The 25,881-nt window shown below is 42.9% G+C and overlaps 2 protein-coding genes across 2 annotated transcripts in view; both read left to right on the top strand.

Moving 5' to 3' along the window:
• LOC142488143 (uncharacterized) overlaps positions 1 to 2,289 on the top strand; it is a 55,451-nt gene extending 53,162 nt beyond the window's left edge. The window contains exon 5 of the mRNA XM_075588515.1: positions 2,099 to 2,289. Coding sequence (XP_075444630.1) covers positions 2,099 to 2,289 — 191 coding nt within the window. The remainder of the gene's footprint in view (positions 1 to 2,098) is intronic.
• Positions 2,290 to 2,821: 532 nt separating this feature from the next.
• Positions 2,822 to 25,881, top strand: part of MIB1 (MIB E3 ubiquitin protein ligase 1) — a 74,962-nt gene continuing 51,902 nt past the window's right edge. Inside the window, exons 1-6 of the mRNA XM_075588514.1 lie at positions 2,822 to 3,396; positions 9,662 to 9,833; positions 11,122 to 11,251; positions 18,014 to 18,118; positions 19,713 to 19,779; positions 23,534 to 23,738. Coding sequence (XP_075444629.1) covers positions 3,168 to 3,396; positions 9,662 to 9,833; positions 11,122 to 11,251; positions 18,014 to 18,118; positions 19,713 to 19,779; positions 23,534 to 23,738 — 908 coding nt within the window. The 5' untranslated portion in view covers positions 2,822 to 3,167. The remainder of the gene's footprint in view (positions 3,397 to 9,661; positions 9,834 to 11,121; positions 11,252 to 18,013; positions 18,119 to 19,712; positions 19,780 to 23,533; positions 23,739 to 25,881) is intronic.

The following is a 25,881-nucleotide window of genomic DNA, read 5'->3' as shown; positions in this document are numbered from 1 at the left end:
CATTTTTGGCCAAAATTGTTGTAAGCCCCTGAGCCACTGCACGGCAGACCACATCTCAAGGGTCCCTAACACTGATATAAAGTCTTAATAACCTGTACAATACCAGGAAGAATGATTTATAATAAATCTGTCAATATTAGTTGCAAAGTTCTAAGTCTGATTGAAGCTTTTATTAACCTGTACATTACCAGGAAAACACTCTGTATTAGATTTGTCACAATCATACTGCAAGCAAGCAAGTTCCCCTGAGAGTGGGAGATGCTATGCGCCATAGCATGCTTTTATTAACCTGTACATTACCAGGAAAAGCACTCTGTATTAGATTTGTCACAATCATACTACAAGCAAGCAAGTTCCCCTGAGAGTGGGAGATGCTATGCTCCATAGCATCTCCCACTCTCAGGGGAACTTGCTTGCTTGCAGTATGATTGTAACAAATCTAATACAGAGTGCTTTTCCTGGTAATGTACAGGTTAATAAAAGCTTCAATCAGACTTAGAACTTTGCAACTAATATTGACAGATTTATTATAAACCATTCTTCCTGGTATTGTACAGGTTATTAAGAATTTATATTAGTGTTAGGGACCCTTGAGATGTGGTCTGCCGTGCAGTGGCTCAGGGGCTTACAACAATTTTGGCCAAAAATGTTAAACTAAAAGACCATTTTATTTAATAGATATTTATACATATATATTTAGGCACTGTACCGTGTATGAGTTTCACTGGATGTGCACTGAGCTCTGTCTGTGTTTTATGTTCTGTCTCTGGTTTTAAATATATATTGCCATGCTCAGTAGCACTCCTCTGTGACACTCATATGCTTATATATATATGTTGTGGTTATTTTGGGGGTTCAATAGGAGCTTGTTAGGTGTCCAGTATGTTTTTCATTTGGAAAAATCAACTGAAAAATCGATTAAAGAAAGGAATAATCCGAAATCCTTAAAATTGACAGGGGAAACTTATGAATATTAACATAAAATTTGAAAATAAACACAATTTGATTAACTTCTTTAACAAGTAAAAAGATAAGATAAGTCAAATCAATTTAAATAATACATGTAAAAAAATGTTTGGGTTTTGTGAGCAGACGTTTTTGGCAATGAACTTTTCTCAAAAATAAGTAAAGATTGGTATTGATAGACAGTCGTGGGCTCAGTCTCCTTCTGTTATTAACCTCGAAAATCAATCCTCATATTGAGAAACTGTTACCTGAAAGTACAGAAATCACATTGAGACATTTTCAATGAAGGTTTCTTTTTTTAAAATTAGAATTTCAAGTTTTTTCTTCTCAATAAACAATGTTTGTATTATTTTAATGGTTTTTTATCCTTGTGCACTTTTGCCGTTATTTCGTTTAGGTTTTAGCTATTCATTTAAAACGGATGTAGGGGGCAGTAGGACAGCGGGCCACCCAGTAATGTGTGCCCGTTTATTGGCACGCCTGTTAAAAAGGTTGGCTGCCCATGTGCTTCTCATGTCTACTGTACCACACCCACAGTCACTCCTACCAACCAGTCGCCAAGCACTGCCATCGCCTGCTGTCTCTGTAAGTTTCCCAACATACCACTTAGACGGTAAGCTCTCCAGGACAGGGATTTCCTTTCCTATTGTTTTATTTTGATCGCATTATAATTCCCTGTTCTGTATTGTCTCCTTTGTGGGCGCTATATAAATAAAGATATACATACAAGCAGTGCTTTTTTTGTAAAACAATAGGTGTCGGCTAGGAGTTTGGCGGGCTCGTGCCGGAGGAAAGCACGAGGCCTCCTAGGCCGCGGCCAGGTTGCGACCAAACGCTCCAGCGCGATGACATCAGGCGCTCAGATTGCCCGTGCGATTCCTGGCCGCGTGGGGGCGTCAGGGGGTGCGGCTATGACATCAGAGCTGGTTTGCCCTCATTGGGCGAACTGCTCACGTGACGCGCCCGCGAGCGGCAAAATAAAAATGATTTGTCTCACCAAGCAGCTGAGTGCCGTGCGCTCACGGGCATGCACGCTGGTCAAACACATCGTCGTAATGTGTTTGATCGCGCATGCTCACTCGCTCTCTGCCTGGACGAGCCCTTACATTCTCCTGCCCCTCATCTCCTCCAGTAACGTCACCTTGGCATGGCAAAGCGGTGCCAAGTGACACTGCAGCGTCACATTGTCATGGCAACATGAAGCTGCGTCGTCACAAAGAGATGCCGGAGATGAGGAGCAGGAAGAGACGGTCAGGCCGAACGAGAATGTGCTGGCGCTCAAGCTCGGTGCTCATTTTTGTAGGGGAATTTGTGTCCTCCTAGTTGCGCGCGTAGGGGGGCGTGGCCATGACATCACAGAGCTGGTTCGCCCTCATTGGGCAAACTACCCACGTGACGCGCCAGCGAGCGTCAAATCAAATTGATTTGTCTTGCCAAGCAGCTGAGCGCCGTGCACTCGCATGCAGGTTGGCCACAACAATGTACTTTAATTGTTGTGAACGCGTGCTCGCGAGCAAGCACTCAGCCTGTATGAGGCCAAGCAACAGGTACCCGCCACAAAAAAATGCCCAGTATACAAGTATCTCTGGGGCCCCTGTTGTCATGTTGGTATACAAAAGATTACACAAATAATGAAAAGGCAGAAGAGCTCCTTTTAAATACTGACTGGGAGTAGCTCCACACAGTTGTGGACACAATTCATTGTTTAAAGCTATATTAGTTATTGCAGTTCAGATAAACAACATTGTCTCTTTGCAGCTTGCAGCGTCTTGGTAAACAGCACTGGTTAACGCTCTGTAGACAGTGTTGCTGCCCAGTGCGCGTGCGCGGGGCCTTCGGGTATCGGCTGGAGAGTCTCGCGAATCCTTCTGGCAAAAGGGAATAGACAACGAGCTCGCGCGTCTGGAGAGAAACTGGGGCGACACTTGTGTGCGCGCGCAAAATCGCGCGCAGCATCCGTTGGTGACGCTACGTTGTTTGGCAGGAGATAGCGGCCTCATCCTCCCTTCGCCTCAATAACAAGGAGAGGGGTGGAAAGCGTTGTTACCGGGTGATCCCGGAGCGCCCTCTTCCCACTTGTATCTAGGCCGCGCTCCTGGCCCGCCCCCGGTCGTGGTGTGTGCACAGGAGGCCCGGAGAGCGCGCCGGCCCCCAGCGGAGGAGGAAGAGGAGGCCGCCGGGCCTCTGCCCCTATCCCGGGGATGAGCGGCTCTCGTAATAACCGAGTGATGATGGAAGGGGTGGGGGCCCGGGTGTCGCGGGGCCCGGACTGGAAGTGGGGGAAGCAGGACGGCGGGGAGGGACATGTGGGCACCGTGCGCAGCTTCGAGAGCCCCGAGGAGGTGGTGGTGGTCTGGGACAACGGCACCGCCGCCAACTACCGCTGCTCCGGGGCATATGACCTGAGGATACTGGACAGCGCTCCCACCGGTGAGAAGGCCGGGGGTGCAGGGGAACATGGTGTGTGTGTCCTGTGTCTTCTAGTGTGTGTGTCCGGTGTCTTCTAGTGTGTGTGTGTGTGTGTCCTGTGTCTTCTAGTGTGTGTGTGTCCTGTGTCTTCTAGTGTGTGTGTCCTGTGTCTTCTAGTGTGTGTGTGTCCTGTGTCTTCTAGTGTGTGTGTGTCCTGTGTCTTCTAGTGTGTGTGTGTCCTGTGTCTTCTAGTGTGTGTGTGTCCTGTGTCTTCTAGTGTGTGTGTGTCCTGTGTCTTCTAGTGTGTGTGTGTGTGTCCTGTGTTTTCTAGTGTGTGTGTGTGTGTCCTGTGTCTTCTAGTGTGTGTGTGTCCTGTGTCTTCTAGTGTGTGTGTGTCCTGTGTCTTCTAGTGTGTGTGTCCTGTGTCTTCTAGTGTGTGTGTGTCCTGTGTCTTCTAGTGTGTGTGTGTCCTGTGTCTTCTAGTGTGTGTGTGTCCTGTGTCTTCTAGTGTGTGTGTGTCCTGTGTCTTCTAGTGTGTGTGTGTCCTGTGTCTTCTAGTGTGTGTGTGTCCTGTGTCTTCTAGTGTGTGTGTGTGTGTCCTGTGTTTTCTAGTGTGTGTGTGTGTGTGTGTGTGTGTGTGTGTGTCCTGTGTCTTCTAGTGTGTGTGTGTCCCGTGTCTTCTAGTGTGTGTGTGTCCCGTGTCTTCTAGTGTGTGTGTGTGTGTCCCGTGTCTTCTAGTGTGTGTGTGTGTGTGTCCCGTGTCTTCTAGTGTGTGTGTGTGTGTCCCGTGTCTTCTAGTGTGTGTGTGTGTGTGTGTGTCCTGTGTCTTCTAGTGTGTGTGTGTGTCCTGTGTCTTCTAGTGTGTGTGTGTGTGTGTGTGTCCTGTGTCTTCTAGTGTGTGTGTGTGTGTGTGTGTGTCCTGTGTCTTCTAGTGTGTGTGTGTGTGTCCTGTGTCTTCTAGTGTGTGTGTGTGTGTGTGTGTGTGTGTGTGTCCTGTGTCTTCTAGTGTGTGTGTGTGTGTGTGTGTGTGTGTGTGTGTGTGTGTCCTGTGTCTTCTAGTGTGTGTGTGTGTGTGTGTGTGTCCTGTGTCTTCTAGTGTGTGTGTGTGTCTGTGTGTGTGTGTCCTGTGTCTTCTAGTGTGTGTGTGTGTGTGTGTCCTGTGTCTTCTAGTGTGTGTGTGTGTGTCCTGTGTCTTCTAGTGTGTGTCCTGTGTCTTCTAGTGTGTGTGTGTGTGTGTGTGTCCTGTGTCTTCTAGTGTGTGTGTGTGTGTCCTGTGTCTTCAAGTGTGTGTGTGTGTGTGTGTCCTGTGTCTTCTAGTGTGTGTGTGTGTGTGTCCTGTCTTCTAGTGTGTGTGTGTGTGTGTGTCCTGTGTCTTCTAGTGTGTGTGTGTGTGTGTGTGTCCTGTGTCTTCTAGTGTGTGTGTGTGTCCTGTGTGTGTGTGTGTGTGTCCTGTGTTTTCTAGTGTGTGTGTGTGTGTGTGTGTATGTCCTGTGTCTTCTAGTGTGTGTGTGTGTGTGTGTCCTGTGTCTTCTAGTGTGTGGCCTGTGTCTTCTAGTGTGTGTGTGTGTGTGTGTGTGTCCTGTGTCTTCTAGTGTGTGTGTGTGTTTGTCCTGTGTCTTCTAGTGTGTGTGTCCTGTGTCTTCTAGTGTGTGTGTGTGTGTCCTGTGTCTTCTAGTGTGTGTGTGTCCTGTGTCTTCTAGTGTGTGTGTGTGTGTGTGTCCTGTGTCTTCTAGTGTGTGTGTGTGTGTCCTGTGTCTTCTAGTGTGTGTGTGTGTCCTGTGTCTTCTATTGTGTGTGTGTGTCTTCTAGTCCAGCGGTGCGCAAACTGGGGGGGTGTCCTGTCTTCTAGTGTGTGTGTCCTGTCTCTTATAGTGTTTGTGTGTGTGTCCTGTGTCTTCTAGTGTGTGTGTGTGTGTCCTGTGTCTTCTAGTGTGTGTGTGTGTGTCCTGTGTCTTCTAGTGTGTGTGTGTGTGTGTCCTGTGTCTTCTATTGTGTGTGTGTGTGTGTGTGTGTCTTCTAGTGTGTGTGTGTGTGTGTGTGTGTGTGTCCTGTGTCTTCTAGTGTGTGTGTGTCTTCTAGTTAAGCGGTGCGCAATCTGGGGGGCGCGGGGTGCAGAGGCCTCACGCGCTTCTTGAAGGCACTTAAATTAAGTGCCGGGAGAGCTGCAGGGCCTCTGTAAACCTAACTTACCTTGGCTCCGGTGGCTTCTCACACGCATCGCCATGGCAACGCGGCGTCGGAGCGGGGTGAGGGGACCGCCAGCAGGGGGGCGCTGGGAAAAAAGTTTGCGCCCCCCCTGTCTTAGTCTGGGGCCATGGTGCCGCAGACTGTGCGGACGCTGAGCGAACAGACTGCCTTAAGGCAGTGTTCGCGTCCATGCGGCATGCGTGCATAAGCGGGAGGGGGAGCGCGTAGACCAAGAAATAAGTTCAAACTTAATTGTTGGCGCGACAGGCCGTTCACGTGAGCGGTTCGCCCAGTGAGGGCGAAGCAGCTCCGTGATGTCACTGGCACGCCCCTAGACACGCTCATGAACAGCGCGCGTACCATGGCCAAAAAATGCACCCGCTTCAAGCGGGTGACATCAATGCTGCGCACGCCTCCGCACGGGTGAAGTCACTATGGACCTGGCCTTAAAGACACTGGTGGGAGCATATTGTGAACTGTGTACTTCTGTATATATCTATTTATAGTTTATATGCAACACACTATAAGAGATATATTTTATATATCTATATATATATCACACAATACTAGACTTCTGTGTTTTCTCTTAGTTGTGTTAGATGAAGTTAGAGAAAATTACCTATTTCACGTATCTTCGGAGGTAGCACATTGTTGATTTACGCTTGTTTATAAGTCAAAAACGGGCCCACTGCTGGGTATCACCTAGTTTACTTTGACGTGCGTATTTGTATGGTAAAGTAACTGGGAGTTATTCATTGAACTGCGATAGTGCTGATCAGGGCACCATTGCATTGAAACTAATTTGGGGCGCAGGTCTGGATGTCCTCCAAGTTTATTACTTGTTACTTTGAAATTGTGAGTTTGCAATCTAGTCTAGACAGGTGTAGAGAAGGCGCTTGATGAACAAAGATGACAGACCGCAAGCAATAAAGTATACACAAACACACACCTTGTATCAAAAATATAATCTTTTTTGCTGATCGCAAAGCATTTAGTAAATATAAGGGTTATACCTTGGCCATCCTGATAAATAATTCTATTCTACCTATGTTTACTTGTGGCACAAATATGTTCTCTATTGTTTTCCTATATATCAATCCGTTTGCATCTTTATTCCAGTAGTTCTTTTTGAAATTATAGGTGATATTCCTTTTCTACCGTGTTTTTCCATATAAGAACTACACTAAATACGCATTTTATAGATACAATGTTTTCATTTTCTATTTGTTTTTGTTTTTTTTCTGAAGTTAAAAGCTTCATTTTAGTGTGTCTTTGTGAACTTTGTTTTGCTCCTTAACTTTTGAAGTTGACCTGCCTGGCTTGAGATTTTGATACTACACCCTGGTTTAGAATAACTTCCTTATTCTATAAAGCATGGTGTGTATTTTATATTAAAATGACTTGGTGATGAATAGTTCTATGACAAACATGTATGTAACCGAGTGGGAGCTTACTGAACTTATGTTGAGATCCTTTGAAAGTAATCACACAGGTAGTGTAGCTGTATAGCAACTGATCTTTATATGGTTATACTTTAAGACCCCGCTCACACGGCACACGATGTGCGCGCGCGCGTTCGTCACAGATGCCTGGCGGCCAATGGTAGTGTTCAGTATTGAAACTACCATTGGCTGCAAAGTACGGCGCCGACGCTGCTGCAGTCGCGGGAGTCTTTTCAATCTGTGATCTCCGACTGCAGCAGCGTGACGTCAATTTCAGCAGCCAATGAATGTCCAATGTCCAGACGTTTACATTGATTGGCTGCTGAAATTGAGACTCGGCAGTGAAGACGAGGGGGGGGGGGATCATGTATACCCATGCCTTGTCAGTATGCCGGATTGCTGCTTTATTTTATCCTCCCGTGCTAAAGGGAGCTCCAGCACAGTGCTGAGGAAAAAACCAGAAAACACCATCCATTTGTTCTGCGCCCGTGACACTGCGCCGCCGCCCGCTCTGTCGGATCATTCCGTCTGCAGGGGATGAGCACATCGCCCAGCAGACGGAGGCGCGAACGCAGCGTCGCGAAGCCCCCCGTGTGAACGCGGCCTTAGAAGCACTTGGGGGTAAGCACACAGGCTAAACTGTAACAAACCTGTAATTGTCACTTTGTGAAGCACATGCTCCTGCAGATTTCTCCAATTCTTATGAGGAAATATTAGTTAAACACCTTCTGATGGAGCATGTGTTGCTTGCTCGTTTTTTGCCGTTTTTATGGCAATTTTATGTTTTTAATTAGCCTATCAAAAAGCCATGTGCCCATGGGCCGGAGTTATTGTTACCAGGCCACGTGAACTCGTGTACATATGTCTGTCTACTATGTAACAATATAACCACTGAGACCATAGAAACCATTCCCCCCCCCCCCGTGGGATTTTAAGAATTTGCAAATGTATTTTAAAGTGTCCGTTTCACTTTTTAGCATGTAATGTATATTGTAATGTGGTTAAACTAAGTTCATTTTCAGTGAATATTTGTGCATGTTAGGATTGTAAACTTTAACTATCAGTATTTGAAAAATAGCCTAACTTTTAGCTCTATGTTTCAAGGGGTAGTCCCTCCTAGGAACAGAGTGGCAGAGCCATATTTGGTACGTAGATTGGGCAGTTACATCTCGCGGCTCAGAAACAATTTTTTTTAATCATTTCAATTAGATTCCTTTTAGAAGGATTCGATCACCCTTAAATAATTCTTATTTCTATCCTGTCAAAGATGAGTATTAATCGCATTTTGTCAGGACATTGAAACCAAGCTATTTGTCTTTCTGTTTGACTAATAGTGGCACTTTGTAAACGAGAGAACACAGCTAAGAATGCTAATCACTATATAATGTCTTTTAGAGATGAGGTGTGAATCAGCAATATTTACCCTATTTTAACTTACCAATGTCCTTAGTTCACCATCATCCTAGATTGGACTGCCCTATAAATGTAGGTGATTGACATAATATCTAAACTAATTGTGTATGTGTATGTGTAATGTGTACATTAGTGTAGTGAACAAGTGGCTCTGATCTACTCCCTGATAGAAATGTAAGCGGAAGCTCTTTTCCATCCCGGTCGATTCTGCACTCCCTATTCACTTATTTTTCCCATGACGTATTAGGTACGTCTGTAGGGCACCCCAAAAGCCTAGTGCCTCGGACATGGTGATAAGAAGAGCGCTGAGCAGCGCTGACGCTCATGTTCTCCTGCTCAAGCAGGAGCTTTTTTGTGTCCCTGCATGAGCGTCAGCGTGCGCGCTTGTGAGCCGGGTGGGGGGCGGGAGGCGGGGCTAGCACGTCGACGTCACGGACTGCCATTGGCTTTTGGCAGTCATGTGACCGGCCCTGCGCTTCCCTCAGCGGGAAAACTTAAATTTGTCTGTCGGCTGCAATTCCACACGCCTCCGCACGCCTGTGGAAGCGTGCAGAAGCGCCGTCTAAAGCCGTGCTGATAGGGATAATGTTTCCCCTCAGCGCGGTCCAGCACGGTCTTTTTGACCATGGCCCTGGCCTTAGAGGTACATAACCATCTTGCTCTCCCAACATATTAATGTCCGGGTCTCCCATGTAATCGCTGAGACCATCGTTTTCAAGAGTTTTTTTTTATTTAATTTTTTTCAATTTAAGTAAAATAACAAAAATATAACTGTACTGTGGGAAAATGTACAGATTGTAAGCTAAAACACTAACTAGACATCACATATTCATATAGCTATATACTTTTCAATCTATATTAAAGTTTATCAATACATTTTTCATACGTCACATAAAGGCAAACAACTTTCAAGATATTGAAATCAAATAAAGCTCACAAAATTGCCTTTTCTAATTGGTTGTGTGGGTTGTCTCAAAATTATCCGTATTATATTAACCATATTTGTCCTGGAGACGTAGCTTTTATTGTAAGTGGTGATGGTTTTCAATGGGCCATCTTTCTAATCAAACTTACATTTTTAAGATAAAACAATATAAATGCTTGTGTGTTTAGATGTATGTATTTATGATATTCTCTATATTGTGTATGCAAACAAAATAATGGATATTTTCTTTTCATGTAATGGTACTTCTAATAAATAGACTGCTGGAAAAGCATTATTTATGTTTGCTTGATTTTCAAAGGCGTCAAGCATGACGGGACAATGTGTGACACCTGCCGCCAGCAGCCCATTATTGGAATCCGATGGAAATGTGCGGAATGTACCAACTACGACCTCTGCACTGTGTGCTATCACGGAGACAAACATCACCTGAGACATCGCTTTTACAGGATCACGACGCCAGGAAGTGAACGGTAATAGAGACCACTTCCTTTCATTTGGATAATACATCATCTAGAATATTGTATAGGCGCCATATGGTTTCACTTTATTTCGACTTCAGCATGTCTTGCTATATCTTTGCTGGTTGGCATGGTTATTCTATTATTGTTTTAATCTGAATTGTAAATCTAAAATATTGCTTGTGTAAGTATAAAAGGCTCGTCTTGCTGCTTATTTTGACACCATTTGAATCTCTGCTACTGATGAACTGAAGCATTTGATTTTTAACTTTGGCATTTCCTTGGTTCCTGAAATACTGGTACTGTATTAGCTATTTTTAGTACCGGGCCTTATATCTTGATCAGAGGCAACACTATGGTTGTCATACCAGCCGCACTCTGGCAGGGCCGGTAGTAGCCTAATCTTTCATCAAAGCATATGCTGTTCTAGGTGGGAAGCATTGGGTCTCTGGAGCTGTAACATGCTCATTTCAGTTCCGGGGACGCCCTGCTCCCTGAGATACTTCCCTCCTGTAAGGGGTGCCGGTGTCAGCTCTGCAGATTTAAAGGACCTGGTCATGTGGGCCAATAGGAAGCCGCAAGGGATGACATGACAGCTTCCTATTGACCCGCTTGACGTTTAAACCGCCATTTGATAGCCCCAACTAGCCAAGCCAGAGCTGCTAACGGCACTCCATAAATCTGGTGAATATCTCGGGAAGCAGGGGGTCCCCCGGGGCTGAGAGTAACGCGATTAAGCGCTGGAAATCCACTGCTTCAAAGGTATGCAAAGCAGGATTGCTACTTGTATATTGTGTTTGTTGTGAATGTGCAAAAGCTTAGATTTGTCCAAGAAGAGAAATACCAATAAGCGTACATTAGCTCTACATTTGTAGCAAAACATCTTATTTTTAAGATTTTGTCTACCAATTTAACGGGTCACCTTAGATATCTCATACATTCACAAGTTTTCTATGGAGATATATTGCTTTTCCAGGGATGTTTTCTGTTCACTATTTTTTAATTTGAGCATTCAATTTGACACTAGTTACTCTGAATATTGCTACTGCCAAGGTTTTTGTGTACCTTGTTCGTCTTTATTTTTTTATTATACCATTAGCCTGGGTGCTGCATTTGTTTAGAATACATGATGCACAAATAGCATGTAAAGTGAGAGTAGAAACATTGCTAAGCCAGAAAAGCAAGTACAGTATTGTTAAAGCTGGTCAAATACAGTGGGTCTGATGGAAACAAATGTATCGCAATGGTTACGTTAAAGATAGACTTATAAATAAGTCGCATTAAATATCTCCAATTGCAGCGTTCTTTTGGAATCACGGCGCAAGTCAAAGAAGATCACAGCAAGAGGAATCTTTGCAAGTGCTAGGGTGGTTCGTGGGGTAGATTGGCAGTGGGAAGACCAAGACGGTGGTAATGGGAGGAGAGGAAAGGTAAGAAGAGTACTTAAATTCTATAGTCCTGCCCGTATTCACAAGGCATTTGTGTTTAATTCTTAATAGTTGAATATTTCCCATCTATCTATATATTTCAGTATATTGTTTTTACCATTCATTTTCAACATTTAAAATTCTTTTAACCAATATGTCTCATTTACAAAGCAGTGCTATTCCATAAAACACCTTATGTCGGTGGAAGATGCCGTAGGCTGCGTCCATGGTGAACGCTCCGTCCGTGCGAGTGACGTCACCCGCGTTTTAGCGGGAGCATTTTGTGGCCAGGCTAGATGCGATGGAGGCGTGTCTGGGGTCGTGGCCGTGACATCACAGAGCTGGTTTGCCCTCATTGAGCGATCCACTCAGGGGACCTGGCCATCACGCCGTGGAATCAAATGTAACTGATTCCCTGCCTGGTCTATGGCTTGGCTATGGTTAAGGCATTGTGATCGCGCCTCCGCACCGTCTCCCCGACCATGGCCGCAGCCGTAGTCTTTACAAGTGAATGTGCTGTAAGTTGTTTTCCTCTTGTCTTCCAGAGCTGAAATTAGTCTTATGGGATAGCACCACTTGGTAAACATGGACCTATGTATTTTGTATTATTGTTGCCCGTTTCAATTAAAGTAAAATCAACAATTTCTGTTTTTACGACTGTTAATAAAATTCTATTTGAGTCTGCTGTGTATTATAGTTTGTGTACCCATATTAATTTGTAAGAATTCAGTGGCAAATGGATGTACACTGAAGAAAGCGTGTCGTATTCTAAAATATGTATACATCTGAAGAATCAGATCCTTTCCTCAAAGAATTAGTGGTTCAGTGATTGGATATTTATGTTGTTGTTTGTGGCTCTACTTCTTTTTGAATGGCCAGAACTTTTCATTTTGTGCAATTCATTCAGGAACTGCACGACAAAAGCATAAAGTTGATGTTTAATGTAGGTATACATCATTCACGATTTACTATTAGTGTGTGTGTTGAAGTCTGAGAAACATCTTATAAGGGGGGCATTTTAAAGATAACACAGACTTGTATGCCCTTAAATGTGACAGAACATATTAAATAATTTGTATTTGTTGCTCAGTTGATATTTCAGGATAGCAGCGCTCGTTGTAATTTTATGCTATAAGTACAGTCATGAGGTGAGTGTCATTGGCACTTAATGTTGACCATCAAATCCGTTTCTAATTTGAGCTTTAACATTGATCGATGGCTAGAAGGCATTGTAATGCCACTATGCAATGAAAACTTATCCTAGTTGATTTAGTCGAAAACAAGATTCTGTCTCAGAAATGGAAACCTATAATGACAAGTATAATCCCTCTGCACTTTCAGGCAGCCAAGGTTTCAAATGTACTTTAAAGGTAACACCAAGATGATTACGTTTTTTCTTCTCCAACTGATCATTAACCTTTAATACTAGCTAGAGTACCTTCCACCACTAGCAGTTTTCACATTTTTTCCTTATCGGTGTTTGCAGAGTGTTATAGCACATTGGGAGGGAGGAATGAGGACACACTTTAATTATCGGGTCTCCATTGTTAGAAATATTTATTGATATTCAGGATTGCTTTATGTCATGGAACATGTAAGCCCATTTCTGCTCTCTTTGCAGCTTCTGCTTGTCAGCTCCCTAAGTTCAGCTGCATGTATTTGTTCCACACACACAGTGCCTGTGTGATGCATCAATATGTTGCCCTTTCTGCCTCTGATCATGTAACCAGTGAGTTGCTAGAGCAACCTCTGAGATTCTTCTCAGAATGGGCTATTCGCCCTCCCCTCTCTTTGTTCACAGATAGTCTGTCCCAAGACTATTCCCTTTACCCACATTCCCCCTCACTTCCTTTTCCACTTTGGAGACCGGGAGTACAGCACCCATCTCTGTTCCAACCCCATGGCAAGGCCAATTCTTTTCACCTGCCCTCAATTACGAAGCACCTATAGAGAAGCACTCTCACAACACCATTACATCCACAAGTGCCTGTATATACTACTCCTTTCCTAATAAAGTGAAGAAAATATAACAGGACTTTGGAAAGGGGGCTGAGTTGAAGCTATCTGGGTTCATTCATACCCTAGACATGACCCTGGGTCCAGAATACTTTATATGGCAGCATGCTGGTTATTTGGGGTGAACGTGATCTAGCACTTCGGTTTAAGGTTTTGAGGATTACCATGCAAAGTATACATTTGTGGTATTTGTTTTTGGTATCTAGTACCTAAGTGACCTTTTTGCTCTGGCATTGTTACAGTTAAACCTAACCAAGTGGGCTTAGAGTGGTTCCCTTGCATTTATAGCTAGATCAACAAGAAAGTTTCAAATTCTTGGGAGCCTGCTGCAAATAACTACTTTTTCATTTGTGTCCACAAAGTCCAGTTGCCGTTAAGTATCATAGGCCCCCTGGGCACCAAGACTTAGCTAGATGCACCTGTTTAATTACTGCTTTTCTAAATGTTGCCCTTAAGGCTGCGTTTATAGTACTGGCTACAGCGTCGTTGCGCAGCGCTGTAGCAAGTACATACAGTCAGAGAGAGAGAGAGAGACTGACGACTGTGCAAACTCCTGCTCAGCTTATAGTGATATTACACAAAGGGGGGTGGCCAGAAGTCGTCAAACCTCTTCAACTTGAAATATAAAAAAGGCATCAATCGCTCAACTTCAACCCTTTAACTTTGATTTAACTTTAAAGGTGTACTGTACTTAAAGTACTGCTATGTTAAATGAGCAGTGCATTCTTTCATATCAATATAACTGTGCAATGAAAAATTAGTTGCTCATTTCAAATGAGATCTGTCCTCGTGTTCACATCATACGATTTTAAATAACAGCAGAGTCTAGTTAACACATTTGTTGTAGTATACCGTGTAATACTTTGTGAGCGATTTTCCTTTGACATTTTAGCTCTCTTTGCTGTAACTATTTTTGAATTTATGAGGAGGCACATTCCACATTAGTAGTGGACACTTGAAGACAAAGAATATTCAAAGCACGTTTGGCCAAATCAGGCCAACAGTTTAGTTGGCCCTTCCAATAACAATGAGAACTGTAAGTGTATTGTTTTCTGGTTATTGGTTCTACCGAGTATGGATGGAATTCCTTTTGTAGACCATCAGCACTTGAGAACACTGAAAATGAAAAAACATAACTTTTATAATCCTAAACTCTCCTTTCTGTAATGGGTCAATCATCTGAACTGTGTACCAACGGGAAGCCTCTTGCATTTCAAATGCCATGTGGAAGAAGGGATGTTGCGCTGAAGCAGTGTGTGTCATTTGTATTACCAGCCGTTATTACGGAGCTGTAAAATAATCTGAAGCTGTCCCCTAGTAACTGCTGTTTTTCGAATGGTAAACGCTCTACTAAAGCCCACGTGACAGGTCCAAAATGACTTGTGTTATCCACTTTAATTTTCAGTAGCTCATCTGTTTGGACCCCTGCAATGGTAAACACTGGGTGCATGTATGGGTTTTCAGATTCAAGAGTTTTGATGATATTAACAGCTTGGGTCATATTTCACTTCAGAGAAACTTCTTTTAACTTCACTGTTAATGTGTACTTTAAGGGCCTTACATTTTATTTCAAATGGGTGGAGTTACCTGAAATGGATGGATATTGTTGTGTGTGCAACCTACGAAATGCTTTGCAAACATGTGGTGTGCGTAGTGCTGTACGTAGACAGAGAGCCTATATATGATGCACACCTACTGGTAATAAGTGTGGTTGACGAAATGGTTATTTTAAATAAAATGTAATTTTTAATATAGCTTTGTACAAGTACCGTAAAATAAGTAAACGCTCACAATCTTTGGTATTAGTCTATACTTTAAGTGCGTTTGAGTGTTTATTGATAAACCTAAAAAGATAGCCCCAGGGAGTATGGCATATACGCCAGTATATAGCAGCCTGATTCGTAGGATATCTAGAGCATAACCCAGCTCTGCTATAAAGCTAAATAAGGGGCAGGACCCCGACTCGCACAGGTGTAGGTGGTATGTACTTGTTTTGAAAGACCATTATAGGACTAGGCCTATCTGGTAAGTGAAGATGCGAGTGAGGTATTAGGTCACTGTAATCAAGAGACACCAGTTGTGTAAATGAGCTACAACTAACTCCGAATTATAGAATGTGTGTCCTGTATGGATACTGTAGTGTGTAGCACTATGTATGTGAGCTCTAACTGGCTCTTATTGGTAGACCAGATGTATGTAGAGCTCAGAAATTGATGCTTTTAATCAAATAATCAAGTCCTGTGTACACCCTGCATGAAATAGAAGACGGCTATAACTGGCATTTTACCAAATTATCAGTTCAACTATCCATGCTCTGATTGTCCAGCAGCACCCTCCCATGCAAGGGATATCCACAGAGGGCTACATAAGGGGTGCTGCTGATCAGAGAATCAGATCTACCTTCAGAGAGCATCTGAGAGCAAGAGAGGCTAACAGAGACTGAGACACACTCTGGAAAGGAGTGTGGAGATTCCCTCAGAGGACCATCTGAGAGACTGAGGGAATCTCCACACTCCTTCCAAGAGTGTCTCTCAGTCTCTCAGAGGTCCTATGAGGGAATCTCCACACCTTCCCAGAGTGTCTCTCAGTGGACCGACTGAGAGAGATTCTGTGAACGTGTTTGGATCTTGACAGTGACCAGCTGGAGATACATGCGAGTGGCTGCTTTGTGATCAGCACTCTGATATCCTGGACGAGAAGCGGACAGGGCAAGCCTTCTTGTAAAAAACCCCTGCACCTAGCGAGGCTAGATTCTACTCCCCAGATCCCCAGTTGGTATGGTATCTTGTTTTGTGCACCTTTTTGTTTTGTCTGCTGGCGTGCCAGAATAAACCTCATTTTATTCAACAACCTTGTGCTGTCTAGTGCTAGTGATCTTGGGGGTTTCGGTGTAAAAGTACTGGTCTCCAGTGATATGCACCATATATCAGATCTCTGTCTATGTACGCCACTACCTTACATGGAGCTGCTACCGACAGCCCCTTGAAATGTAAGTATCTCAGGAAGCAGGGGGTTCCCCTGGAAGGGAATCCATGCAGTTCAGCCTCGGAGACACTGCTTCAAACATAGTAAAATTAAAATAAACCCAATAGCTAAAACCATTTTTACAGCTCTATATTCTGTGCTACTATGAGAAATCTATAGAAACCTGAAAAATAACATTTATTTCAATATGATTCTAAATAATTCAGTTTAGTTTTTTTTTTTATAAAAACAAAGTAGCCTTCCAAGTTGTAGATAATCTTCTATTGATGGTTTTATAACTATCCACTAAAAGCAAGCAACAAAATAATTGCTATCCGACTAACTTATAAGACGTTATTTCATGTTTTTCCACAAGACGGATTGATTTGGAAATAGATGTAATTATATGAAAGACAAGAAAATAAAACATAGTGTAATCTGTATAATAACATAATTATTCCCAACTTCAATGAATAAACTCACAGGATTGCTGATATTTCAGGCAAATGACTGCAGATGTAGTGAATCAAAATGGCAGGACTGCTGGGCGTTTTTCCTTCCCTCTCTGGATCTCGATTTCACATCGATTTAGAGCTCAATATGGAAAATGAATTTGCAAAGAGCAAACCTAGTGTCATTCCACTTTAATAAAAACAATAATAAAACATATGCACAGTGCACTCACAAATTTTTAGAATCAAAACCGCGTTGAGAGTACACCCGACACCCAGAGTATTAACGGACGTCCGTTCCTCTCGCAACGGTGTGCGCGGGCCCAGACCTGAAACATTATAGAGTATTAACAGACATCGTCGGCACCTCTGACGAAGCTTTAACAAAACGCGTATGAGAGAGAGCCCAGCTGATCAACCCCATAACATGAGATTAGATTTGACATCGCGTGACGCGGAAGTGTTCCAGGTCTCGATCGGCCTGCACACACCAGAGTGAGAGGAACCGATGTCCATTAATACGGGTGTATTCTCAACACACTTTTTTTTTTTAATTCCGAAAATTTGTGAGTGCACTGTGCATATGTTTAATATTTTCATTAAAGTGGAATGACACTAGGTTTGCTCTTTGCAAATTTATTTTCCATATTGAGCTCTAAATCGATGTGAGATCGAGATCCACAGAGGAAAGAAAAAACGCCCAGCAGTCCTGCCATTTTGATTCACTGCATCTGCAGTCCTTTGCCTGAAATATCAGCAACCCTGTGAGTTCATTCATTGACATGGGGAATACTGGTTTTATTTGACAGATTACACTATGTTGTGTTTTCTTGTCATTGCGCTATAGGTTTTTTTCTGGACTATATGTATTTTCTCTCTGGGTGAGAGAATGGACCCCAGCTGCAGGGACAGTTAGGATAAGTCATTCCATTCCTTCACCTATTTGTTTGTGTTAATCATTTGTTGCAGTTTTATTATTTCTTTCTAGGTGTAATTATATACTGCAAAAGTTTAAACCTCTTCTTTTTTTTTTTTTGGTAAAAAAAATAGCATACATATTGCTCTTGTATAGCTTTGCGTTATGGTACCAATGTTTTAATTATTGTTGGTAATTGACAGTGCATTGGGTCTCTAATGTATTTTAAAATAAGAAGTCTTATAAAATCTTGTGATAAAGAGTAACGGTGAGTGTAGTAGTTAGAATGGTGGTAATCTCCACTTGAGTTTGGGGAATTGTTCTATTTAGTGTTATTTTACAGTTTAAATGTTTTGTAACAGTGATGGCGGTTAATGTATACTTATGACATCTATTTTGTTTGTAAACCTTCCTTAGGTAACGGAGATCCAGGACTGGAGTGCATCCAGCCCACACAGTGCAGCATATGTCCTGTGGGACAATGGAGCAAAGAATCTCTACAGAGTTGGATTTGAAGGCATGGTAAGCAGTTAAAAAAAGACAAAGGGGGAAACCAATTGGGGAGATTAAAAGGTCAAAAGAATGGCTTCTTTTTGTACCCGTTTCTGCTCATTCTTTTGTTTTATTCCTCTGCCAGTTGCATGCATTTGGAAGGTCCTTTGTGAATGCATCTGTGACAGTCATGCATCTGCATTGGGGGGGGGGGGGGTTGTGTATATTTGAATGTCATTTAACCCATTCAAGGAATTTGGCAAAATTAACCCCTGCAGTGTTGAAGTGAACTGCTTTTTGTAGGGAATATTAAAGTTGGCACAATGTTTCCTGAGTTCCTAAATGCTATACACACTAAAGAATTAACTCAAAATATTCCCTTTTCATGTAATTTGAAACCGCTTTTGTAGATTTCCTCCTGTTGATAGCTATTGAAGAATTTCTAATTAAAAAAAATGGCAAAAAAAACTCCAACAGCTTTTAACTTATTTAAAGGAGCAGTTCAGCCTGCCTGTTTAGATAGGAAGCAGGGGATCTTTGTCTGAACCACTCTAATTTCAGCTCTGGGAGGGACACTGGTTCCCAAGATACTTAACAGGGAAGGTGCCACAGCTAGCATCCCCTCCAGGGGAAACAAAATGGTGTTTAAATCTCCACGGTACATGGGCCAATAGAAAGCCGCAACGTTGAAATTGAAACACAAGGAAGTAACCGGTGGAATCAGACATTTGATTGCGGCCGTTTTGCGTCGCCACGTCAGCGCCGGGTAGGGGTTTAAGGTTTTTTAAAATAAGGGATTGGGGTAAAGGGTTTAGGTTTTTATCTTGTTCTGTTCTTGCCAGAATAGTTTGACCATTAGCATGGAAAGAAATCATGGCAGGCTTTTGTGTGTTTTCCGGACTAAAACCCGGCCAGGAAATCATGGCAGTCGGTGCTCTTGGCTTTTGGCTATTTGGAGTTCTTTTGAAATGTCATTGCCATGTACTTTGTGGTTTGTGTAGCTAAGTCTGTTAGTTTCCTTAAACACAGTGTGAGTGGTTCTCGCATATAAATACCTCAGTGCTGATTTATATAAGGTACATATTTACATTTCAGTATCAAAGTTCTGTATTGGTTACAAGCAGGACAGTCTTCTGTAAGATGCCCCACTGACCAAATTGCATTCACTTGACAAAAAAAAAGTAAAACACAGCTTGTTTTCAAGTGATTGTGAAAATAAAACGTACACAGAGCTGAGCCTGAAAGATCAGCCAAATACAACACATGACCAGCTCCCACAAGAAGCCATCACTTTTCCCAAGTAGCTTCCTCCTATCAGCGCTCCACTAACCAGTGTCATACTAAGATTCAAATCTGCTGTATGTAGTTCTTAAAACCCATTTGAACCCACATTGAGGTAGCAGAACGTGTGTGTCTACATGTGAAAACGAAGTTTGACATCTAGTATTTTCGATTTGCTTAATAACTTTGTTAGCAGAAATGAGATACAGTACAGTATTTACCCTTTGCAAAAAAATAAAGAAATTCAAAAATGAAATAAATGGACTAATCAATTTGAAATAAAAACTGTGTTGGAACCATAGCTTTGTTTTTTTATTTACTGTTTTAAATTTTTTTTTTTCAGTCTGACCTTAAATGTGTACAGGATGCCAAAGGCGGGTCATTTTACAGGGATCATTGTCCTGTGTTGGGTAAGCAGTTTTTTAGCCTGTTACACTTATACTGTATTGTACTTTTCTCTGATTGTTTAGAAAAATAGCTTTCATGTTTGTAGCAGTTATACATTGGTTCCAGTTGGTGGTATGAAAAAAATTTGCAACCAAGTGAAGGTTTATCGGAGTATAATGAACGTAGGATAGATTCAATGAGGCCTATTCATTAAACTGATAATGGCATTTTTGGAAAGGTATCTTAACATGTTCAATAAATGGTTATCACATGTCCAAGCTGTGCAAAAACTGCTTTTAGGAGGCCATTTGTTTTTGTCTTTTAAATACCATTTTGATTCAGATGTGGCACCAAAAGGAAATGAGTTTGGGTGCAAGATTGCACATCACATGGAAAGAAACAGGGAGAAACCTCGCCTCCCCAAACTGCATGAATTTGGGCTTTTGCTGGAATGGAGAGAGGAGAGAAAATATGCCAAGTAAAATACAGCTCAACCCCGGTATAACGCGAATCCGCTTATAACGCCATGCAAGCGTGGCTCCCAATTTTCGTATTTATGAATACTTTACAACACGATTATTGGTATCTTAAATACTTTATTGTACAATGCATACAATTGTAAATTATTACTAACGCGATCCGCTTATAACGCGATGTGATTCTTTGGACCCCAAGCACAGCGTTATAAGGGGGTTGAGCAGTATGTACAATTATTCAAATGGTTAATTTGCATGTTTTCCAGGTATCAGTCTTTCAAGTGTGCTCCCAGGTAGTAGTTAGCCCACCACATGGAGTACAGGACAATCTGTTTGGGTGCAAAAACGCGAATGGCTAGCAATTTCTGGGCAATATCGTATGCGAATGAGATGTGTCTGTGATTTTTCTGCATAGATAATTGTTAATGAATTATGGCGCAAATGTTTTTTAGTGCGTCAAATTGTAATGAGGTTTTGATGAATGACTTTGCATTGGCATTATCTGAGTTTAATGAATAGGCCCCAATTTAGGGAATTGAAGTTGCAGTCTTGCCACACATTGGAGCTCCTCCCAAATAGCAACATTCTGGAGGAATTCACTTGGAAAGGTGTGATCTGAATATAAATGGGTTGGGGGAGGTGGGAGAATCTATTATATAAATGTTTTGGAACAAATAAGTAGCACTAAGTGTTCAAACACTTTATTTCCTTAATCATCTTCCTTGACGTAAAAATATTAGTCCATTTGTCAGTGTTTGTTAAAGCAATGTCATTTTCAATAATCTCCCAAGTTACCTCTGAAATGTAAAATCTTGAACATAGACGGTACAAGTCTACTCCTTTTAAAAAACACAATTTGTAGATCACTAGTTTGAAGTGTATCATTAGTGATCACTACTACGCAGTGCGTGTGTAAGGTCCCTGGAACAAGTAATCCCACTTGGGAGGTGGTTGGGGTGCTTGAGCTCCTACTGATATATCAATGTGCATGCAAACATATTCATTATGTAGTCACATTGAACAACAAATAGTAAGGCTAACCTTGTGTTCCAAGAGTGGGTTCTTTTAACATTTTTTAACTGTTTATTTTGAACATTTTCATAAAGTATAAAGGTGAATGGTGAAGGATAAAATGGAGGGTGTGGGGGACATGGTACAATTCATATACATTTCTATTTGATCGGAAATTTACAATTCAGTTAATATAAATGCATACAAAATTAATCTATACAGTATCTTCACATAGGATTCTATTTGGGATAATCAAAAAAATAAGAGTTATGGTAAAAATTAGCAAGAGTGGTTTCTTAATCTGCTGATTTGTGCTGCCTTGGCACTTATGGTCAATGTATTGACAGCTTTAAGATTTAAATATATAGGAGGTTATTGATCAGTCTCCCCTGCTCAAAAATGAGAAAAACGGTTACAAAATAGACCATCAGATTGATCAAAATAAAGGCGTCCCATTTAAAGCAATTACATTTTTCCCTCTGCTAAATCTGAGGCAGTGGGTTGCTCTTATTTAGCACCCAGAACATGTTGATAAATAGACCCCACGCACTGTGTGCAAACGAATGGTCATATTTAGATATCCCTTTACTGGGAATTCAAATATTTACTATCGCTTCAATAGCTACATGACAGTAAAAACCTCATTTATTTACCTATTTGCCTGCTCGTTTGCTATTCCATTAATGGAAGCAGTAATATGACGAATAGAGAGAATTTGTATTTGGCACTTTGTGTCACTAGACATTCTCGCACTATGCTATTGAGATGAGCATTGACTGAGGAGCCAAAGAATCGGCCCCCATATTACTTAAGCAACTTGTAAAAAGCAGTAGGTTATCGTGAAAATCTTGATCTAATGGGACCAAAGTTGCAGTTTCACTTTTTGTCTTGTATTTGAAAAGTAACAATGTGCAGGGTTAAAATAATGTAGCTTTTCTGCACTGGTCAAATGCAGGAGGCCACTCATCCACTGCAGGGGTCAGCTCAGCAAAGGCTGCTGAAGAAACTCTTTGTAATCAGAGCTGTCAATCATCGAGCTGCTTCAAAAAGTTGCAACCCACAATGCCTTGCATATCGCTGCTTGACCACTCTGCTTCGAGAGGTCTTTCAGTACCACACGACACACCTAATTTTCCTCTTGTCCCAGGCGAGTTGACGTGTTTTTTTTTTTAGCCCTGATGTGCAATGATTCAGCCATAGAAAACATATTTTGCTTTCAACAGTTGCTTCATAAAATTGCAATGTCTACAATATATTTCAGATTTAGCATAAATACAAAAAGGGCAAATCATTACGGATTGTTAGAGACTTTTACCTAAACCACAGTTCATATGCAATTAGTAGCATATTCAACTTTCCTTGAAACAAAAAATCATATTTCTTCAAAAGTGATGAAGAATGAAAAGTAATTGTTAAAATGCAGAGGGAGCTTAAATTAATTTAGCAGCAGTTTTTTTCATTGATCTGGTCTTATTTTAAAACCTTTGTTTGCATGCTCTGCATGCTATTTTATATTCACTACACTGTTTTGTGGTGGAGCATAAAACACTAAGCAAAACGTTTGGAAGGCCCTCAGCAATAAAGGTTCAATAGACCCAGTTCATCATCTTTTTTTAGCCTATTGTGATTCAAAGTGCAATGCAGTTAACTCTGCTGATAACCTATTTGTTGGTTAAGCGGATTTGGACAGCGGTTTTTAGCTTTCATATGGAAGGCGCTACCACGCCATGTTTTCTGGATAATAAGGTAGTACTCCATTCACATGTAATAATACAGGCATACCCCGGTTTAAGGACACTCACTTTAAGTACACTCGCGAGTAAGTACATATCGCTAAATAGGAAAACGCCAGCTCACGCATGCGCCTGTCAGCACGTCCTGAACAGCAATACTGGCTCCCTACCTGTATCGAAGCTGTGCGCAAGCGGGGAGACTATAGAGTCTGTTACACATGTGTTATTTACATCAGTTATGCACGTATATCAAGATTGCAGTACAGTACATGCATCGATAAGTGGTGAAAAGGTAGTGCTTCACTTTAAGTACATTTTCGCTTTACATACATGCTCCGGTCCCATTGCGTACGTTAATGCGGGGTATGCCTGTACGTCTTTAATTCCTGGGTCATTTGTAAATTCTGGAGTGGGTTTCTGGAGTTGCACAAGGAGAAAGTTGCAAATCCCTGGGTTATGATTTGGCCACAAAAAAACACAATTTCTGAGACCTTAATTTTAATTGTGGTTTGTTACTCTTGTGACAAATAATTGCCCATTTTCTTTTTCCTCTTCAGGTGAACAAAATGGTAATCGTAACCCGGGTGGTCTGCAGATTGGTGACCTAGTTAATATTGATCTGGATTTGGAAATTGTGCAGTCATTGCAACATGGTCACGGAGGTTGGACTGATGGCATGTTCGAAACACTTACTACTACTGGCACTGTTTGCGGCATTGATGAAGATCATGATATTGTAGTGCAGTACCCCAGTGGCAATAGGTTAGTAAAATCACAATGGTACATCATTGGTTCCTGTGTGTTTTCTTACTATAATAAGTAGATTATGTTGGATGCTTAAAGTTCTGGTGGTTCTGCAGTATCTCAGAACCTCTAGCACTTAGAATCCATTTACTGATGTCTTTTAACAAAACAATATGCTGTCTTACAAGTCTCTTACAGCTGTCTTTTGATGGGACAAACTGTATATCTGTTTATCCCACAAGTGAGAGAACCATGCCTCCTCACGAGTGACATCTCAGTTGGTGTCATTAAGATGCCACACAGTGCCTCTATTTTGCCTCTTACTCCATCCAGCTGCACTGTTGCCTGAGATGCACAAGGGCAGTAAGGAGGGGAAATAAACACAATTTAAATAAAACAAGGGAAACTAGAGGAAATATGTGGCACAAGGGAGCAAAAGTGTGCAGAAAGGTTGGTGTAAAGCAGGGGTGAGCAAACTTTTTATGCCGAGCCCCTTTTTTATCCATTAAATTTCTCGGGCCCCCCCTGCCTGATGTAATCAAAATCACATGAAAAAAAAAACCTTTATTAAACGGTATACAGTGTAAATACAAATATGTCTAAGGCCGCGCGTATAGTGCCCGCGATGTCACCCGTCGCCGCTAGCGAAAGTTTTATTTCGCTTTGCGGCGGCGTGGGCGACCAGGCCATTGATTGGTTCAGGGGCTGTCACATGAGGCGACAGCCCCTGTAAAATCAAATATTGCCGGCTTCAAAAAATCGCGTCGCCACGTCACGCTTACTATAAGCGCACGCGGTGGTGGCGACAATGCATTTGTTTTTGGGCGACGTTGCGTCACCGGCACTATAAGCGCAGCCTAAATACTTACATTCTTCAACAGCTCGCTCTTGCAAAATTAGGTATATATATATATATATATATATATATATCTGATATACCCGGCGTGGAAGGGCAGGGGGCATGGAGTGGAAGGGGGGGGCAAAGGGCAGGGAGGGGGGCTTGGCAAAGGGCAGGGAGGGGGGGACTCAATCCCCCCCCCACACACACAATCCCCCCCCACACACACACAATCCCCCCCCACACACACACAATCCCCCCCCACACACAATCACACAATCCCCACACTCAATCCCCCCCCCCCCACACACACACACACAATCCCCCCCCCCACACACAATCCCCCCTACACACACTACACACACACACACACACACACACACACACACACACACACACACACACACACACACACACACACACACACACACACTCCCCCTCACCCCACACACACACACACACACAATCCCCCTCACCCCCCACACACACACACACACAATCCCCCTCACCCCCCACACACACACTCAATCCCCCTCACCCCCCACACACACACTCAATCCCCCTCACCCCCCACACACACACTCAATCACTCCCCCCCCACCACCACCAACACACACACACACTTAATCAGTCCACAATTTCACCTGTGGGGGCGACATGCTCCGATCCCCCAACCCCCCCATGCTGCTGAAAACGGGAAGAAGACAGGAAGAGAAGAAGGGCTTGTCTGTGTGCAGAGAGAAGCCCCGCCCCCTCTGCAAGCACAGACATAGAAGCAGCGGCACGGATCTTCTGGCCCCGCCCCCTCTGCAAGACAGACATAGAAGCAGCAGCAGCACGGAGCTTCTGGCCCTGCCCCCTCTGCAAGACACAGATATAGAAGCAGCGGCACGGATCTTCTGGCCCTGCCCCCTCTGCAAGCACAGACATAGAAGCAGCGGCACGGATCTTCTGGCCCCGCCCCCTCTGCAAGACACAGACATAGAAGCAGCAGCACGGATCTTCTGGCCCCGCCCCCTCTGCAAGACACAGACATAGAAGCAGCGGCACGGATCTTCTGGCCCCGCCCCCTCTGCAAGACACAGACATAGAAGCAGCGGCACGGATCTTCTGGCCCCGCCCCCTCTGCAAGACACAGACATAGAAGCAGCGGCACGGATCTTCTGGCCCCGCCCCCTCTGCAAGACACAGACATAGAAGCAGCAGCACGGATCTTCTGGCCCCGCCCCCTCTGCAAGACAGACATAGAAGCAGCAGCAGCACGGAGCTTCTGGCCCTGCCCCCTCTGCAAGACACAGATATAGAAGCAGCAGCACGGAGCTT

Source organism: Ascaphus truei, chromosome 2, assembly GCF_040206685.1.
Source record: "Ascaphus truei isolate aAscTru1 chromosome 2, aAscTru1.hap1, whole genome shotgun sequence".
Taxonomy (NCBI): Eukaryota; Metazoa; Chordata; class Amphibia; order Anura; family Ascaphidae; genus Ascaphus; species Ascaphus truei.
The sequence above is the reverse complement of the archived record's forward strand: the minus strand, read 5'-3'. Positions and strand labels throughout refer to the sequence as shown.